Raw genomic sequence first — 19,081 nt, forward strand, 5'->3', positions numbered from 1 at the left:
TTGGGCCAAAGCGGACAATATCGTACTATTATGGGTTGTGGACACAGATACAGCAGAAATCCAACACGAGATATTCACGCTTCCGCACAACACCTGAACCGGGCCAATTTTGAGGGAAAACACGACGGGCAGACCCAGCATGACCCATTGCCTACCCTATCAAAATATGACATAGAAATGAAGAATTTTATGGTAATACACGAAACTTTAGAGAGACGGTCTCTCAACAGCATTATTGAGATACATCTCACATAATAGAGTGAGAGACCCACCAAATTTCTTTTTCCCTATTATATTTACTCCTAAATTAGTGTGAGACGGTACCGATTTTAATAATAAGGAGGCACTTCTCTTGTACTTCCTGCATTCAACTCCACTCTACCTATTTGTATTTTGCACAAATATTAAGAAGGGTGGGGTTGGGTGGAAAATATTGTAAATAAATAATGAGATATAATGTAATTAAGTGGGGTATGAGTGGAAAAGGGTGGAGTTTGAGGTAGAAGTCGTGGGGTATGAGTGGCAAATATTGTAAATAAGTAATGGGGTATGAGGACAAAATGGTCATTTGACATTTTTTTTTAGGAAATAGGTAGAGTGGAGTTGAATGGATAGAAAAAAAAAGATGGTAGAGTGGAGTTGAATGGAGGAAATATATTCGTAAGAAATTACGCCCCTTATCTATCGTCCCTTGGTGAGAAAAATCATTCTATTCTAACCTAAGAGCATATCTATCTCAAAGTACTCCGCCGCACGAAAAACGGGTAACCCTAATTTTGTAATTGTCCTTGAATTGATTTAGTCGAATTCCATTTCCATTTGTGCAAAATACAATAAGAATTAATTAATTTTGTGAATGATTTTGTGGCAGAAATATGTTGAAGAGGTGCCCTCCTTTTCTCGACAGGAGAAATGAAACTTATTGTGCTGGTATTGTTATTGGGGCTGGGTGAGTTTAACAATCACAAATTCATATTTAAGACGGTTATATTCTAATAGTATCGGTTCCTTTTTTACATGTGTTTTGTTTGTTATGCAGGATCACCTTGTTTTCCTGGTTTTTCTAGAGTTGATCATATGGCCCAGGCCCGCTAGCCCGACCCGGCCCAGCCCGATTTTTCTCCGAGCTTGGGCCTCGATTTTAGGCCTGAAAAGCCCATGGCCCGATTCAATATAATAGGGTCGCCTTTACGGCCCGAATTTTGACCCGGCCCGGCCCGAACATATGCAAAATTTACGAATATGTACAATTTAAGAATGTTAATAAGCATTTAGTAAAATAATTAACCAATTAATTGTTGTATTGTAAATAAGCCGTAGTTACTTGTTTACATGTATTAGTTTGATAAGGCTTAGTATTTTCCGTTAGCAGTATTTATATGATAATAAATGAGCTAATGATTTTGTATTACATTAGTGCCGATAAATTGTTTACCATTATCGGCGTGCTAAGTCAATGTTTTTGAGGCTAAAGAACAACAAATATCAAATCAATTACAAAACTAAAACAACATACATGAGTAAGCACCGCACTAAAATATATTATTATACTACTGAAAATTGTGCATTTAGTTTTATGAGTCACCTCAAGCAAATCATAAAAGCTTCATTAGGTTACTACTTTTTAATTGACAATACTCGAAAAAAATCACATAATTCTATACGAAAATTTTGATAATAAATATACAAATTATTTAACTTCATAATGTAGATTTCTAAACTTATTTCAAGTGGGAAAATATTTAGCCCGAATCGGCCCGAAAGCCCGTTTTAAGCCCGCATGGGCCGATAAAAATAGGCCCGCACCTGTAGCCCGGCCCGACCCGCACACTTGGGCTTAATTTAATGTTTGGACCCGGCCCGGCCCATGATCACCTCTAGGTTTTTCCGTGACGAGGCACAGGCAGAGGCACGGAAGGAAGAGAGGGTGGTGGCGTTGATGGCGTACGAGGAGATGTTGGAGAAGAAGAAGAAGAAAGACAAAGAAAACAAATAACAAAACAATTTTATTTATTTATTTAATTATGAATGACTGGCTTATTTAGTACTCCGTAATAAATAATTCTATCTATCTATCTATCTATCTATCTATCTATTTGTAACATGTCAGAATTCAGATGTTGGTTCTTGTTTTCGAATTCAGATGTTGTATCTATCTAACTATCTATCTATCTACAATTGTCGAATTCAGTTATCGAATTCAGATGTTGGTTCTTAGCTATGTTGGCTCTTATCAATTTCAGATGTAGTTTGTTTTCTGGTTGAGCTTTATGTCGCACTATTTGAGATTTCAATGGAAATAACCTTAAAATCCATATAAGTAAACTAAACATGTGTGTGGGGGTGTGTGACGTATTATACAACTGGTTGTATATACAACTTAGTTAATGTAACCGAGCTTGGTTATAAAGTTATCGAGCTTTATTGACAAAATTATTGAGATATGGTATAAAGTTATTGAGCTTACCAGAATAATTATTAAGCTCAATAACTTCGCAAAATAGCTCAATAATTTGTAAAATAGCTCAACAACTTTGTGTAAGAACTCAGCAACTTTGAGACGGTTGTACAATGCTATTATACAACTGGTTGTAGGATAGTATTTGTGGCTTTCATATGGCAAGCAAAGTTTATTACTCATTAAATCCACCAATATCCATTTAGGAACTTGTTCTTCAACCAAAAGCAAAATCTATCAAGTTTCTGGCATTCTTTCTGCCAGGCTTTAGGCAACCTACACAATTATGAGAACTGACCAGACTTCTAAGTCAAGTTTGTGTTTTTAACCATTGCCCACTTAGACTAATCATCATCTTAATCTTAACATGTTTAATTAAGCAGCAAATCATACAAAAACGACGAGAATCGTCTCTTAAATATCAGCTGTAACACCAAAGGGCAATTGATTAACACTTTCCTAATTAACCCGGAAAGATATTTAACAACTTTAGCGGTTACTGAAACGTAAGGGATGATATTTTGATGCCATAAATTAGTTTTCGGTAGTGTCAGAGTTACAAGGCATGTTTTGCTTAAGAGTGAAAAACCATCATGCCCTTTGGTCCATCCCTATATTACCTTAGAAAGGACTCAATAAAAGTGCATCTTTATGAAACTCTTGTATCATTGCGGAAGGTATGTCATATGTGTAGACTCAATCATAATTAATCTTATACCCGGCCTATCCTCGAGTTTTAAACTGTTATTGACGAATTCAGATGATAATTAATGTTTAGTTAAGGCCCAAGTTGGCTAAGTATACAACTTTCTGCGTTCCGTGCTGTGTTACTCAGAATCGACTACAAGTCTGCACGAGTGATCAGCACGACTGCACGAGTGCTTACACTGCACTTGCTTATGTTGTCAGTCATGAATTTCAGTTGGTGTACCTTCCTAAGTAAGTCATAAAGTCTGCAGAATGCTTAAAAAATAATCACCTTTCTTACCTAAAAAAGGAAATGATCATCATTGCATTACATCACTGCAGTCTGCAGTTATCTTACAGTTCAGTCTACACTAAACCTGTACATACCTTTGCTTATATAAGCAAATCTCATGCTTTCAAATTTATGAACATTATATTCTCACTTATTTGGTTAACATTGACAGTAAAAGGTAAATAATCCATACTGTTATTTCATCTATTTTACTGTGTATATACGAATACTTGCTTTCGCTTAGTTCAACTGTTTTACTGTTTTTACTTGTTGAGTTATTGACAGTTTTTTTTTCCTTTTTCATCAGGAGATTATGGCAGCGGCTAGGGCATTGTCGTTTATCCTACTGATTTTGGCCACGACAATGTCGATTATCTTAGCTGAAAGAAGAACATACATAATTCACACCGATGATTCCACAGTAGGGATTCTAAAGGGTCAATCTCAAAAACGGTATGAAGGAATCTTAGGGTCTATCAAGAAAAAGACAGCCCACGAGAGTGAAGACGATGAAGAGGCATTGGCACCTGAGCTTCTCTATACCTATGAGACAGCTATGACTGGTTTTGCTGCTAAACTCACCGATCAACAGCGTCGTTCTTTGATTCATACTGATGGGGTACTATTTGTAGCTCCTGATGAGATGCTAAGCCTGCACACCACATATTCAACTCATTTTCTAGGGCTAGAAATTGGCAGAGGGTTATGGAACGAATCTAGCTTGGCGTCTGATGTCGTAATAGGCGTTCTTGATACGGGAATTTGGCCGGAACATGTAAGTTTTAATGATAGAGGACTGTCTAAGGTTCCCTTGAAATGGAAGGGTGCTTGTGAGAAAGGTACAAATTTCTCAACTTCTAATTGCAACAAGAAGCTTATAGGTGCAAGGGCTTTCCTGAAAGGATACGAGGTGATCAATGGCAGAATCAACGAGACTGATGACTTTCGATCAGCCAGAGATTCAAATGGCCATGGGACTCACACTGCATCCACTGCTGCAGGAAATGTGGTCCCTGGTGCAAGCCTCTTCGGAAATGGCTTAGGTATTGCCAGCGGAATGAGGTATTTCTTGTCCTTCTGTACTGATTATACAGGTTGGTAGTTATGGGGTTTGGGTCAGCTCGGGTATAGGTCTTTTTAGGGCCAAGGGTTACAAGACGGGTCAATCTAGAAAATTTTGGGCCGCGCCTGATAGCTTATTGAGTTTTTTTCCCCTCAAATTAATTATTTAGACCATTTAGAGTTGAGTCATTAGCTGCGACAGGCTGACCAGGAGTTCAGGTCGTTTTTGGGTAAGTGTTCACATCTCGAGTCAATTAGAACATCATTTCGCTATGACTATAAACATTTTGTTTCGTATTAGTCACTGGAGCCATTTCGACTAAATCATTAATTCATTATCGGTTAGTTTGCTATAATCCCAGCAGAACCAAAGAATCTTTTTGTGATGGAATAATGTAAAAAGACTCCCTAAATTGGTTTTGATTTTTTTTTTAGTAGTATTAGTCATTCGATGCAATTGTCGACGCATCCTTCATTAACTCAGGGAGTCAGGGATAAGCTATATGCATCCTACCCCATGATCCCACTTTTTGCTAGGTTCTGACTTTTGAGCACATAAATTAAGCTATTTTTTTTTTGTTCTTTTTAAAAAAAAAAAAAAAAAAAAAAAAAAAAAAAAAAAAAAAAAAAAAAAAATTAACACAGGTTCACATCAAGAATAGCAGCATACAAGGTTTGCTGGGAAGGTGGCTGCGCGAGCTCAGACATATTGGCAGCCATCGACCAAGCAGTAGCCGATGGAGTAGATGTTATTTCAATGTCCCTTGGAGGTCTCCCGAGACCTTATTATCGGGACAGTATGGCTATAGCCGCTTTGGGTGCAACACAAAAGGGAGTTTTCATGTCAAATTCTGCAGGAAATTCCGGTCCTATTCCTTCAACTGTAGGCAACATGGCACCATGGATGATGACAGTTGCAGCCAGTTATACTGACAGGACCTTCCCTGCTAAAGTTAAGCTCAGTAATGGCAAAACTTTCAAGGGGGCTTCTCTTTTTTCTGGTATTAAAAAAACCAAGCAACTACAGCTTGTTTACAAAGAAACAGCTGGACGTATCCCGGCCAAGTACTGTCTAAACGGAACATTATCACCCGCCCTTGTGAAAGGCAAGATTGTCATTTGCGACCGTGGTTTTAATAGCAGAACGGAGAAAGGGTTTTTGGTAAAATCGGCTGGAGGAGCCGGGATGTTACTACTTAACACACCTAATGAAGGGGAAGAGCTTTTCGCTGACGCTCATGTTTTACCAGCAGCTATACTGGGAGCCTCAGCTGCCAGGACGATAAAAGACGACTACATGCTAAATAATAACCTATCAGCCTCCATATCTTTTCTCGGGACCGAATATGGAGCGAGAGCACCAGTGGTGGCTGCGTTCTCGTCCAGAGGCCCAAGTCTCGTGGACCCGAATGTCATTAAGCCTGACATAACGGCACCAGGGATAAACATTCTAGCTGCCTGGCCTCCAATCACACCCCCTACTGAGCTAAAAGGTGACAACAGAAGGGTTTTGTTCAATATAATTTCAGGAACTTCAATGTCTTGCCCTCATCTAAGTGGCATTGCGGCACTGATAAAATCGGTTCACCGAGATTGGTCACCGGCTGCAATAAAATCTGCCATTATGACAACAGCTTACACTCATGACAACAAAGGCCACCTTATTTCAGATACATTTATATCCAACAGTACCAAGTTTGCAACCCCGTTTGCATTTGGATCAGGCCATGTGAACCCGGAAAAGGCTTCAGACCCAGGCCTAGTTTACGACATTACAAGTGAAGACTACTTGCAGTACTTGTGCAGTATTAGTTACACTAATGATCAGGTCTCTATTTTGGCTAGGAAGAACTACACCTGCCCAACTCCTGCAAAGGGTATAAGACTCCAGCCTGGTGATCTAAACTATCCCTCATTTGCTGTCATTTTCGAGCCAGGTAGACCAGAAAAAACCAGATTTACCTACAAAAGAACAGTTACTAATGTAGGAGCTTCCGAAATTAAGTACAAGGTATCTGTAAACAAACCTAAGGATGTTAAGGTGGTTGTCAAACCTAAGGTCTTGAATTTTAAGGCACAGGGTGAAAAACTGTCATACAAGGTTACTTTCACTGGGTCAGGAGCGAAAGTAACTGCCAGGGGTGCTTCATCATTCGGATCTTTGGTTTGGGTCGGTGGAAAATATAGTGTGAGAAGTCCCATTGCAGTAACTTATCAATAGTTTCAAGATTGATATTCTTCTTTCTTTGGTTCCACAGTTCACATTATTTACGGAACCAGAGTTGCATCATGCTGAAGATATGCACTTTTTTTATAGGCATTGTACTTATTGAACTTACTATTATATATTGGGGGGAAGGGATTTAACTGTATACTTACAATCCGATGGATTAATTCTGATTTATGTCTAATTATTTTTAAGTGTATTGATTTTCTAAAGTCTAGTACTTAAATCTAAATTTGCCTTAAATTGTGTAGCTATGATATAAGTACTACTTTAGAACATCCAAACATGTTTGCACATTATGATGAATTAAAGGGTTTCATAATCTAACAGATTAATAAATGAATAAATTATTACTGAAATGTTTTTACAGGCTAATTTGACTTGATTAGTTCAACATATTGTAGTTCATTCCAAGGCAACGATTTTGCATCAGTAAGAAAACAATAACAGTATGAACAACTCAGGAGATACTTACAAGTCTAGCACGTCTAGTATTAGGGTCGACTTCTGCCCGAAGTCCAATTTCAGCAAGTTGAGGAACATCAACAACTCCTTGCATCTCCAAACCAGCCACGACTCGCTGGTTTTCTGCATTACCTTCAAGTAAATTCTTAGCACACCAAATACCCCATTCCCTAAGAAAGGAGTTATCTTCATCGAGAACACATTGCTGTAGAATCAGAATAAGCCCGTTCTTCTGTCTTATATAATCTTGTACATGCTTTCTTCTGTACGAACAGTTCCCAATAACAGCAACTATGTCTTTTCTGAAACCCTTGTATGGACAAACTTTCAGTAACTCGCCAGCTGGCATTTGGCTCTCGTCTTGCCTTGCGGTTCTCCTGATCGAGGATGGACGCTCTAGTTCACAAAGGAGTTTCAATAGCAGGTCCAGCAATCTGTTGGATACCAGTGTATTAACTACAGAACTGTTATGTGCACATGTATCTTTCAAGAGAGTCAGTGAATAACCTAAAATATCGACTTCATTAGAGCCTGCCGGCAAACCAGACTGGCCTCTGCTGTGAAAATCAACAGCTTTGACCGCTGTCTCAAATATACCAAGAATATTTAGAGCAAAGTCGGTACTGATATTTATTTCATTCCGTCGCTCATTAAAAATTTCAGAGACCATGCGCAAATGATAAGCTTGGGCAGAAGTCAAGTGAGTAGCGTTTCGTTCCACATCTCCCAAGTCTTCAGATGAAACATTTTCACTCAGCATGCCGAATAGCACAGGGAAATGCGGTTCATGTAAGCAAATTCTGGAGATCAGTAGCTTCAGCCAATCTTCTCCAAACCCAACTGCATGAAATTACAGAAGGCAAAGTCGTTTAGAACTTTCGACTTGTAAAGCTAAAGGCTAATTTGAAATTTGAACAAAGGACATACAACAAAAAGAGTAACCTTCTGAGGCTGTCGAAACAATTTCTGCGATTATTGCCAGTCCTTGACTTTTACAAAGCTCAGAAAACAGTTCAGAGCTACCGTCACTACATGTGTAAACAATCATAGACAAAGGATCACATGTCTCCCTTCTGCGGACTCTAGCAATTTTCAGAAAGACATTAGGAAAAAATCGGTCCCAAATAGCACGCTGATGTTTCACCCCAGCCAGTGATATATTTGCTAGCAACTGTAAGGCAGTACGTATGATCCCATAACCAGAATCATCACAATCAAACCCCACTCCGTTAATTACACCTGAAACAACTTCAACTCCGTTCAATTCAATAAATAAGTTCTGGTTTACCAACTCTCCTGCACAAAGGTTTCTGAGTAGTCTAAGAGACAATACGAGTAGGTCATCATGAGCAGAAACACAAGCAAAAGACTTCGAGAGCTGAAGTGCAGCTCGGATAATGTCCTTGGATGCGAGACTTGATCGACCTTCATCACTTCTACAAGTTCTAATAAGAATTTCTAGTGATTCATTCAATGTTGAGGAATTTGAAGTCTTTATCAAAGACTTAAGAACATCTTCAGGGATGCTCAACTCTTGGGATAATGTAGCATCCATTTCCTACAGAAAATCGAAAAGGAAGTAATGGGTGCAAAAATCATACTCCGTCCCCGGTCATTTGTTGTCCTTATTCATTTTAGGGTGTCTCAGTCAATTGTTGTCCTTTCTATTTTAAGAATGAACTTGATGAACAATTTGATCATTCACACTCAATTTGTTCCACCCGTCATTTAGTAATTGGCTCCCTCCTCTTTCCTAGGTCTTTATGCCAAAACCAAAGGATAACAATCCAACCCATTATAGACAATAGGTTACTAAATTACTCCCTCCATGTCAGTCATTTGTTTACCTTTTATTAAAATACATGAAAGTCAATGTAAGTACAAATACACCCATGGCCATAAACTGGTGAAAAGTGAAAACTACAAACTAGCTTATATTCTCTCCGTCTAAGTCATTTGTTTACATTTGATTAAAATATCTCCCGTAAAGAAAAAAAAAGGTAAACAATTGATTGGGACGGAGGGAATTCTACATTAGCATCAAATGGATGAAAAACAATATCTTGTAACTACAAAGAAATTTAACCATGAAACAGAAAACAATTCAACAAAAACTTCAAAAGATTCAATCTTTCTTCTAAAATTCCATAAATTGTGGCAAACCCATTAACAAATAGTCCTCCATTGATCATAAGTGCAATAATTAAACATAAATCTTCAAACTTTAAGCTGTAGAAAGAGCAAAAAGAGTGTCTTACATTAGTTGGAGACTCCAGGGAAGAAGCATACTCGTTTTACCGTCGTTCCTGACTATTTCCAGAAGTCAACTAATTTATACGATCCGTAGCAACAAACATTCGGGTTGGGCTAAATTATTCGGATTACGGGTTAATTTTGGGTCTTTAGTTCGGTGTTAAGTCGGGTTATTCGGGTTTGTCAATTTTTTCATGTCTACTTTTAATACTCCGTAATATTGGCATTTTACTTAACAAAAAACTTATTAGATCGTCTTTAGAAAATACACATTTTACAAATATTGGCATAAATTGATGACCAAATAATTTTGAGACGGTCTTTCACAAGGAGAATTGAAAGCATACTCATTTTATCGTCAATTGTGACTATTTTTACAACTGATCCAAATTATATTTATTCATATTCATATAGGTTGTACTTTAAAATTTTGGCATTATTTTTACTTTAAATTGTAAAATGATCATTATAAGTAGTATCCTGAAAAATATACTCGTTTTAGAAATAAAAAATTGAAGACCAAGTATTTTTGAGACGAGGTCGTAGTTGTACTAGAACACTAAAACGAGGTATCCTATGACCTCGGTTAGAGCTGACCCGGCTCACCCGACCCACCCAACGGGATCCCCTTGCCTACATTATGGCCTCGCCCCTTCCCCCTCCATGGCCTGGCCCGGGTCTCAAAAACCAAACTTGGCCCGCCCTTGGCCTGTCGATTTAGTAAAAAATAAAAAATACAAAGGCTGCCAGCTTGACTTGCTATCAGCCCGCCCTCCACCCACCATGGGCCTGGCCCGGGTCACCCCCGGTGAGCCTGACCCACCCTTGAGTCAGCCCGGCACGGTCCAAACCCCGGCCCAAAAACAGCTCTAATCTCGGTCAACAGAGGGATGGCAATGGGTAGGGTCTGGGTAGGGTCCACCTCGACCCAGACTCAAGATTTTCTCTTTGGACCCGTACCCGACCCAGACTCGCAAGGGTCTAAAATTGAGGACCCATACTGTAACATTCCGTTTGATGTCTATGAGTGTCTTGATATTGGATTTGATAGTGGATGATATTATGGAGCTAGCAGCGTTAGAGGATGGTAGTTGGTTATGTATGGAGTTGGTGTTGTGAGAGATATATATGTGGTAGATACGATATCGTTAGTCATGTTGTGGAAGTAAACATAGTTGGTGGAGTGGGTGTTAAGAGTTCATGTTTAATGTTTGGTCGAGTTCTTGAGTTCTTAGTATGTTGTTGTGTCTTGGTCGAGTTAGTATGGTTGTTTTTAGGTATGGATTGAACTACGGTTTTATGAGTCTCTGGGTATTCTATCGAGTAAGCCATACTCTGTCGAGTAAGGGTGAGTTGTGTTTTTAAAATAGTTTATGACCTGTTGGGTACTCGATCGAGTAACGTTGATACTCGATCGAGTAAGGGGGCACTCGATCGAGTACCTCAGCTACTCGATCGAGTAGCCGGTTTACGGGGATGATTTCTCGGGTTTTGTTAATAATGCGATTAAGTATATAATTACTTCCGTCAGTTTTCTTTTAAACACTTTTACAACCTAATTACTTTCAAAAGAGAAATCAAACTACGTTCTTCGCATCAATCGCATTGTTGGCAAATCCCGGAGCGTGGAAGGTCGGATTTTACCTTTCTTTATACCGTTGTGATCCTTGCGTCGAGGGTAAGATCTACGTACCGTTTTTATAGTATTTAGTCAAAGTTGGTTAAACCCTAATATTGGGATTTGGGGGTTTTGTTGTATTTTGTGATTGGTAGTGATTATATGTTTGTATGTTAGGAGGACGATTCGTAGAAGAAGCCTTTTGATATCAGCTGTGAGACCGTCTGATTGTGTTGCTTTCCAAGTAGGGTTTCTCTACTCAGTATTAGTCCCATAATGTGTTGGTGATGATTTGTGATTGTTGATTATTGTTATACGAGTATTGTGACGGTTGTTGGTTTGATTGTTGTTTAATGGTTGTGATTGTTTGTCTCTGGTTCTAGAGATGCGTTCTCGGCTGAGTGGAGTCATTTGCGGGAGTGGCTTCACGCCCTAGTTTCGCCCTCCGTGGAACCCGCCACGGGAGGGGATGTGCACATTAATGGGACAGGGTTATCGCTCGGTATGATGAGCGGGGCTTAGGTGGGAACGGTGCGGTCCCCCATCGGCGTGGTCGGGTCCGGTGGACGATCGGTGACGGAGATTGATTGGAGTGGGTGTGATTGTGTGTGACCGTTTGAGCCGCTTGTTTATTTCTTGTGTTGTTGGTTATATAAATTGTGTGATTAGTACCGACCCCGTTTAATGTTTTAAAAACTGTGGTGATCCATTCGGGGTGGTGAGCGTTATTGGCGAGTATGATATGACGCGTATGTGATTGCTGGGATGAGTCATCACGTGGCAGTTAGAAGTCTTCCGTTGTGTCAGACGATGTTTTATAGCTTTGATAGTTTTAGCAGTAGACTCTCTGAGAGTCTTGTATTTCTTTTTATCAGTTTTGGAGTTGGTATGTAATCACTTTAAACATGATTTACTTTTAAGTATGTTTCGTTATTGTCTTATGATTATCATTGTCTCGGAAAACCGAGATGGTAGCACTTCCATGCCTTAAGTGGTCCTGGTAAGGCACTTGGGGTATGGGGGTGTTACCCATACCCGGACCCTATGAGTAAGGGTAGGGTCTGGGTCTACCCGCGGGTCCGAGTTTCAGCAACTTTAGTAACAGGATTAACCGCTATGGGGTTTATAATATTAAAAAAAATTCATACTACTTTAACATTATGAGTTTATTAATCTCTATCGTACACTACCAAATCCAATATACATACCAAAGAGATTAAGAAAGACAAAGAATATCTAAATTAATTTTACATCCAAATACATGTGAAAGAATCAAACTCGGAACCCAAAATCAATATCGTACTTGATAGCCGTCTCCATCTGTCCGTCGTTGACTGCCGTTAATGGTGGTTGTCGGTCGCCGCCTATTAGAGAGGTGGTTTCCAGTCGCGTATCAGTGCTGTGGTGGTGATTTTCTTGTGTCAGTGGTGGAATGGAGTGGTGGTATTGTCAGAAGAGTTTGGTTGGGTTTTATCACTTTATGGGATGAGGGAAGAGAAAAAAACTTTTAGTTGGGTTTCTACGGTATGGCAGTATGAATTTAGAAAAGTTGTGATTTTGATTTTTTTTTTGTAATAAAGGGTCTAAGGGTCGGGTATGGGTCTCATAACATAGACCCGGACCCGAAATATTTTTTTAAGACCCATACCCGACCCATATCTATTGAGTCTGAAAAATAAGACTCATACCCAATCCATTAGGGTCCGACCCTAAAGGTCTGAATCGGGTCCACTGCCATTCCTAGTCAACACCCTATGAGCATCAAAATTGTCCTTCCAGTTACGGACTTCCTTTACACAATTATACACACCTAAACAAAAGGGAACGTAGTACCAACGCTAAACCCATACCATACCAAGGTAAGGAAGAATAAAAAGCTCCAACTTCGACTGATTCCCTGGTTTTGCTTGCATTACAAATTTACAAGTGAATAAATCATGCAGCTCACTCTTGAATTTGGGTACTTTTCTTTTACATTATCTATTATTTCAGCTTTTATTCCTTGTTTCTATGCATTTCTGTAATTTTTCAGCTTTTATTGTATTAAAATTTCATGTACCAAGTTTTAATTAAGTATTAGGGGTCGTTTGGTTACATATAGGAATTTGTATTGCCTAGGAAAACACGTGAATTTGGAATTCATGTGAATTGCAAAAAAATGTTTGGTTGCCATGGAGGAAGTGCAATTCATGTAGGCATTCTAACTTACCTAGGTGGGCCTAGGTAAGCAACTTACTCCATTGTGGAGGAATTGGAATTCATGGGAACTTCCAATTTATGTGAATTGGGGTAACCAAACAACATACCCATTTTGCAATTCACATGAATTTAAGTTCCTGCATTGTTTAGTGGGTAACCAAACAACCCTTAGATTAATTTCTGCTATTTATAAGTGATTATTAATGATTTTGTTAAAAAACCCTTGAATTTTTATGCATTATGAGCTCATCTTAATGGAGAAAAAAAAGTAATCTTGCCTATAATTTAAGTTGTTAAGCTTCTAAAACTTGCAATAATTAACTATAAGAAATGGGTTGTGATTAGAGCTTGTAATCTTGATTAATTGCTATCTTAAAGCGAAGAATTACAAAACTCCCTCCGTCCTAAACAAATGATTGGGACGGAGCCCGGAGGGAGTCAAATGTGGGGATGAAGCCTAAAATGGCAATGTTATGTTGTTATGGTTAATTATTGTTGTTGAGTCATCTTTCTTGTAAGGAATGATTTAAAATTTGATGTTGTGGTATGGAATGATAGATGAACCAACTCAACCAAAACCTTAAGGTGATGGTTGAGGCTCAACTATTATAAATATTCCTATTACGCTCCCTCACTCAAATGCCCGTCGGGCTTGAAGAGTGGTTAGTTGTGCACCGGCTCCCCCGTACCGAGTTTTTGAGGAGTTTTAAGGTTGTCAGGATTTGAACCCGTGACCGAGGTTGAGGCCCAACTATTATAAATATTCCTATTAGACTGAAAAAGCATGTTGGTTTTCGGGTTTTTTTTGAGTGGGGAAGGAGGGAAGTCGATATTTTTGCTGTCGAAATTTAGAGGAATTAAGCTTGTTATAGTTTGATAGCTGTTATGGGTTAGTTGGCGATAAAGAGATGTTGAAGTTGGTGTATGAATCGTGTTAAAGGTCGATACTTTGGTATATCGGGAGCTATGAAGCTTGTTATCATTTGATAGCTGTAAGGCCGGGAGGGTTTAGTTGGCCACAAAGCTGTTAAAATTGGTGTATGAATCATGTTAAAGTTAATATTTTACCATCCAAGCTTGCTATCATATGATAGCGATTAGAATGGGTGTATTAATCATGTTTCAACAGACTCGAAGACTCTTGCTTGCAAAACTATAGCTGATAGAATCCGGGAAAAGAAATCGAGCAATAGTGATGAAAGCCTTTGAGGCTTTGATAAGTTTTCACTTGATTAAAATGTAAACTGTCCTATAGGTTAACTTGGGTGAATTCTCATTCATTCTGTTGTTACTACTAGGATGATTCATGTCAGCCGACCCCAAATCATTTTGGGATTAAGGCTCTGATGTTGTTGTTATAAATGGGGTAAAGAGAGTAGATGTCAACATGTAGGTCATGGTGCTGATGGTTTGTTCGTAAGGCTTTATTGCTTTAAACTTAGTTACCAAATGCCAAATCACAGTAGGAGTTTTATGATCAGTGATGTTTTGGGATGGAAACTTTACGGTATAAAATGCAATTTTTATTGATAGCATCTAAGACTCGGGTCCCAAATTCTCTAGCATGTCACTGGTTCTGATCTAAACTCTAAAGTTTATACTGATCATGTTTAATAGACTGCAGTATTGAAGTACTGTGGCATTTTGATCTGACATTTGGTGTAGTGTTTGTGGTTAAATTCTGAAAGCCATTTAGTTATTGGCTATCCCTTTCGAAAAGCCGGAAAACCATTCACTGCTTTAAGGCAGTGAGCCATCTTTGAGAATTGTCCTGCAATAAAGGGACTTTTGACTGGAGTTACCTGCTATAGCCTTTCCTTCTGGCATAATCTCGCAATTATAAGGATTGTTCTTGACTATTCCGGACTTTGGTGTCTTAATGATGTTCGTGTTTTGTGTAGAGGAGGCCTTGAACTTCTGTGTGACTCTGTAAAAGTCCATAATGTGAAGGTGGACCTAATTGATGGTGAAGATAAGGTAAATCAAGGAAAATTCCTTCAAAAAAAGTAAAGAAAAGAAAAGCAACTTATGTGAAGTACTTGAATGACGTACGCTAATATACCTTACTGTCCGATTCATTTTGCAGCTAACGATGAAAGGTCTGTTGTCGTGGGTACGAACAAACCTGATAAAAGAGAGACCAGAGATGTTTATGAAAGGAGATACTGTGTAAGCTCTGATGTTATTATTATACACTGTAGCGTTTTCGTTTTGCTGTTTCTCTGGTTTTTGAGCCATACATGAAAAGGCCGACACGTTAGACGGGGAATGAATATGGATTTGGGCTGTCCATCTCATACAAGACAGTAAGACACCGATGTTCCAGAATCCAGTATTAACAGTCGTGCTATATATTTGTGCAGGAGACCTGGAGTTCTCGTGCTGGTGAATGACTGCGATTGGGAACTCAGTGGACAACTTGACACGATGCTAGATGACAAGGACGTGGTCGTCTTTATCTCCACTCTACACGGGGGATAATCTTTCTGCCATTCCCACTAGTATAGAGTCGCTTACTCTTTTTTCTTGGAACATGTACGCGACATGATAGTAGTATTGTTAATAGAAATAAACCTCAGAATTTCAGCTGATTCATTTGTGACCGAATTTAATTTACATGTTTAATTTCCAAAGATGAATCGGATGTCGGAAAAACTTTGAGCTCCAGTTGATTTTGAAGGAAGAAAAGTGATGTATCACTGTTCATGAGTGTCATTCTCATATATATTCTGAAGGAAGCGTGTACATATTTAGTGTTGTAAAAAAAAGAAAAAAAATGTTGAGAGTGGGATTTGAACCCACGCCCTTTCGGACCAGGACCTTAACCTGGCGCCTTAGACCAACTCGGCCATCTCAACTTTGTTTATATTTCTATTTTCCAAATGCTTATATCGATGCAATTGCCTGTTATTTGTTAAGAATCATTGCCTGATAGATTAATTGGAAAAACGCAGGTTATCGTAAGAAAACGTTTCAGGACATGATTACTATGAATATATATTACGATGAGACCGGACAACGGTGCATATTGGGAAACTTTTATTGGTATATATGACTCCAACTTTAAAATTTACGCGGAGAATTTAGTCCATTATTGAATTGTATTAAAATGAATAAATGATTCTCATTTGCCCGACTTTTACTTCATTTTACAAAAACTTCATGCATGAATAATAAAGTTTGTGTTTTTTGAGAGATCAAATAAAAAGATTAATTTTACATGATATAAACGAGCATTTGGGGGATGGGAATTTTTTATATATTGTTTCAAACTAAGTATGATTATTTATTTATTCTAATAAGTCAATCTTAGCCAATGCACCTTTTGAAAAGCAAGTTACTATAAAGACTACTCGTATAAATCCTGATTTCGCCACGATTTAGAAGTATCGTTAAAAATTAATCCGTACTTATAAGCACGTTAGCCATATGATCAATCTTTATTCCTTCCTTAAGTTTGTTGAGTATATATTAACGTAAAAGATAAGATTAACATTAATTTACTTATATTTATCAAATATCAATATAATCTTTTTGTTAGAATCTTTTTTGTTGGGAATCTGACTACAATCAAACTCTAAATCTGTTAAACAAAATATTACTATTTTTTTTTTTCACAAATTTTACTATTTTATTTATTTATTATCTGATATTTCTAAGCCCATTATTTATCTAGGGTTTACATTAACGTACGTTATTAATTATTAAACCACTATAAATATACTTAAATCAAAACCTTAAGCCTCTCTACTACAAATTCTTCGCCTCTCTATCGTCTCTAGGTAAGTCTAAACCCTCATGCACGTAAATACGTTCCTCCCTCCGATTCTTCGAAACTGTTCCTTTAACTAAATTCCAAAGAATCGGAGTGAGTAGCTTTTTTTCATGTTCTAATCATGAAGTATATTTGATTTGATTGATTATTTCTCGTATATTTGTATCATGTTACTAAATAATTTTTCATCATTTATTAATGTTTAATTCGTTTTCGTAAATATATGCAGAATTAATCAAGCTCGATTTATAACAATGTCGAAGATGATAGAGCGCATTGGCGTGACACTAATTTTGGTCGTACTAGTCTCAATTTTGACCCGAACCCTAATAAAAGACGCGCACTACGAATCACCATCACCTTTTAGCAACGAAACTGTAATTCCATTCCCTAAGAACGGCGCAATGTTCTTACACAAATTTCACGTCTACATTGTTAATGACCTACCACCGGGTAACGCCCTAGACGTTCATTGTCGATCTAAGGATATCGACAAAGGTGGAGACCGTCTCGACAATAATGAAGTATTTGAATTTGATACCCGTTTGAATTTACCGTGGACGACGAAATATTGGTGTCATATGACATGGGAAGGTGGGCATCTACATAACAAGACGTTTTGGGTTGATAATATGTTTTTTGAGAAGTGTAATTTTCAACATTGCGTATGGTACGCTAAAAAGGATGGATTATATTTGAAGACGATTCTTTTCGAAGATTATGAGAAATATTATGAGTGGGGTGAATGGTAAAGTTTAGATGAAAAAATCAATTAGTTTAATTCGGTATTTAATTAGTTATTTATTTTAACCTTTATATTTATCGTGTTTGTTTTCTTATCATTTTATCATTATGTAATTACTCCGAATTATTATTATGAAGTAAATAAAGTTTGATAACTATGAGATTTGATTAATGATTTACGGATTTTTTTATGGAATTATTGTTGAATTAGAGTGGAAATTTCTCTTGAATTCCTTTTTTTTTTTTTTTGTTATACTCATCTTTTTTATGAATTGTCAACTAAATTGGTGTAATGTTGTATATTGTTGCACTCGGCCTCTTCCTTGCTCGTCGCAAATCTTTGACTTTGAGCTGAAAATATTATTTATCGAGAATAAGAATTCTAGCATATGTCAAACACAAATTTTCATTTAAGATGACAAAGCAAATAAAATATGTCGATGCATGACAATTCCATTAGTTAGTTTAGGAATAGGCCTGTATATTCGGGAATTTACCTTGTACACCAAAAATATTAGTAGGAAATAGGAATCGGAATCGTATCGAACCAAAACGCCTACCTACAAATCAACTACTAAATTTTTTTTTTATTTTTTTTTTAATTCTAGTAAATGCACTTATATTGCGGGTGAGAATTGAACCCCCAATTTTACACTTAGTCTTATAATTGTTGCTCCTACGAAGCCCATCATTTTTTTTGGTTAAAAGAAGCCCATCATTTTATATCTTTGTTTTGGCCCATAAGATCAAATCAGTAGAGTCACTCCAACAAGGTCCCCGTGGTCGGAGTCCAACAAGTACTCAAGTATACCGAAATCTGTAAAAACTGAGATTGAATTCAAGTGGTGGTCAAATGCGAGTTTGGACTCGACGCAGTCCAGGCTAGCATGATTTTTAATGCCCACGGACTTACGTGTTCATGTGTTTTGATCTCTGTAAATTTTGGAAAATATATTGTACGACTCTTTTTGTTAGGGGGCGGGTCTAATGGATTGCCCCGTCCATGAACAACTCTACAGATTACTTAAACATATAACAACTTGAAACAATTAATTTAAAATCATTCAAGTTTTGCTAGAGTTTATATTGAACGACCCAACATACTTGAATCAATCATAGTTGACCAACAAACTTCTAATAAGTGTCAACTCGAAGAAAGAGACAACTAGAAATAGCACGTCCACGTTATAACTTGTACCTAGAATGACTCAACGTGTTTAGGGTAAGTTGAATGACAAGTATTGTATTACACACTCCATAATCCTTATTAGCATCTTATGTCTTTGGAGAAATACTACTAC

At 37.7% G+C, this 19,081-nt stretch overlaps 3 protein-coding genes, 2 long non-coding RNA genes and 1 other non-coding gene across 8 annotated transcripts; 4 read left to right on the forward strand and 2 right to left on the reverse strand.

Moving 5' to 3' along the window:
* Positions 1-678: 678 nt before the first annotated feature.
* LOC141658483 (uncharacterized) lies at positions 679-2,073 on the forward strand. Of its 2 annotated transcripts, XR_012549275.1 has the most exons (4): positions 679-764; positions 872-949; positions 1,040-1,057; positions 1,882-2,073. It is a non-coding gene; the product is annotated as an uncharacterized LOC141658483 (long non-coding RNA). The 2 variants fall into 2 exon arrangements; XR_012549274.1 differs by lacking the exon at positions 1,882-2,073 and having other exon boundaries at positions 1,040-1,427.
* A 1,438-nt stretch (positions 2,074-3,511) lies between these two features.
* On the forward strand, positions 3,512-6,913 carry LOC141586038 (subtilisin-like protease SBT1.1). The gene is made up of 3 exons (XM_074407138.1): positions 3,512-3,615; positions 3,745-4,499; positions 5,145-6,913. Exons 2-3 carry the CDS (start codon positions 3,751-3,753, stop codon positions 6,718-6,720), a joined length of 2,325 nt encoding a protein of 774 aa, XP_074263239.1. The 5' UTR covers positions 3,512-3,615; positions 3,745-3,750; the 3' UTR covers positions 6,721-6,913.
* A 115-nt stretch (positions 6,914-7,028) lies between these two features.
* Positions 7,029-9,602, reverse strand: LOC141586039 (uncharacterized). 2 transcript variants are annotated; one of them, XM_074407139.1, is made up of 3 exons: positions 9,450-9,602; positions 8,119-8,749; positions 7,029-8,031 (listed from the first exon to the last, which is right to left on the reverse strand). In XM_074407139.1, exons 2-3 carry the CDS (start codon positions 8,744-8,746, stop codon positions 7,187-7,189), a joined length of 1,473 nt encoding a protein of 490 aa, XP_074263240.1. In that variant the 5' UTR covers positions 8,747-8,749; positions 9,450-9,602; the 3' UTR covers positions 7,029-7,186. The 2 variants fall into 2 exon arrangements, with proteins under 2 accessions (XP_074263240.1, XP_074263241.1); XM_074407140.1 differs by having other exon boundaries at positions 8,134-8,749; positions 9,450-9,597.
* Positions 9,603-12,888: 3,286 nt separating this feature from the next.
* Positions 12,889-15,970, forward strand: LOC141586040 (ubiquitin-related modifier 1 homolog 2). Its single transcript, XM_074407141.1, has 4 exons — positions 12,889-13,022; positions 15,163-15,238; positions 15,348-15,430; positions 15,625-15,970. The coding sequence occupies exons 1-4, from the start codon at positions 13,000-13,002 to the stop codon at positions 15,740-15,742; spliced, it is 300 nt and encodes a 99-aa protein (XP_074263242.1). The 5' UTR covers positions 12,889-12,999; the 3' UTR covers positions 15,743-15,970.
* A 68-nt stretch (positions 15,971-16,038) lies between these two features.
* TRNAL-AAG (transfer RNA leucine (anticodon AAG)) lies at positions 16,039-16,119 on the reverse strand. Its single transcript has one exon. It is a non-coding gene; the product is annotated as a tRNA-Leu (tRNA).
* An 844-nt stretch (positions 16,120-16,963) lies between these two features.
* LOC141658484 (uncharacterized) lies at positions 16,964-17,999 on the forward strand. The gene is made up of 2 exons (XR_012549276.1): positions 16,964-17,043; positions 17,266-17,999. It is a non-coding gene; the product is annotated as an uncharacterized LOC141658484 (long non-coding RNA).
* The last annotated feature ends 1,082 nt before the right edge of the window (positions 18,000-19,081 follow it).

Source organism: Silene latifolia, chromosome 6 (assembly GCF_048544455.1).
Source record: "Silene latifolia isolate original U9 population chromosome 6, ASM4854445v1, whole genome shotgun sequence".
NCBI classification, from domain to species: Eukaryota; Viridiplantae; Streptophyta; class Magnoliopsida; order Caryophyllales; family Caryophyllaceae; genus Silene; species Silene latifolia.

Coding starts and splice junctions, on each gene's coding strand:
- LOC141586038 (XM_074407138.1), top strand. CDS start 3,751: ATGGCAGCGGCTAGGGCATTGTCGTTTATCCTACTGATTTTGGCCACG. Junction 4,500..5,144: donor GGTATTGCCAGCGGAATGAG/GTATTTCTTGTC, acceptor AAATTAACACAG/GTTCACATCAAGAATAGCAG.
- LOC141586039 (XM_074407139.1), bottom strand. CDS start 8,746: ATGGATGCTACATTATCCCAAGAGTTGAGCATCCCTGAAGATGTTCTT. Junction 8,032..8,118: donor AGAAGGTTACTCTTTTTGTT/GTATGTCCTTTG, acceptor AATTTCATGCAG/TTGGGTTTGGAGAAGATTGG.
- LOC141586040 (XM_074407141.1), top strand. CDS start 13,000: ATGCAGCTCACTCTTGAATTTGG. Junction 13,023..15,162: donor CAGCTCACTCTTGAATTTGG/GTACTTTTCTTT, acceptor TGTTTTGTGTAG/AGGAGGCCTTGAACTTCTGT. Junction 15,239..15,347: donor TAATTGATGGTGAAGATAAG/GTAAATCAAGGA, acceptor TTCATTTTGCAG/CTAACGATGAAAGGTCTGTT.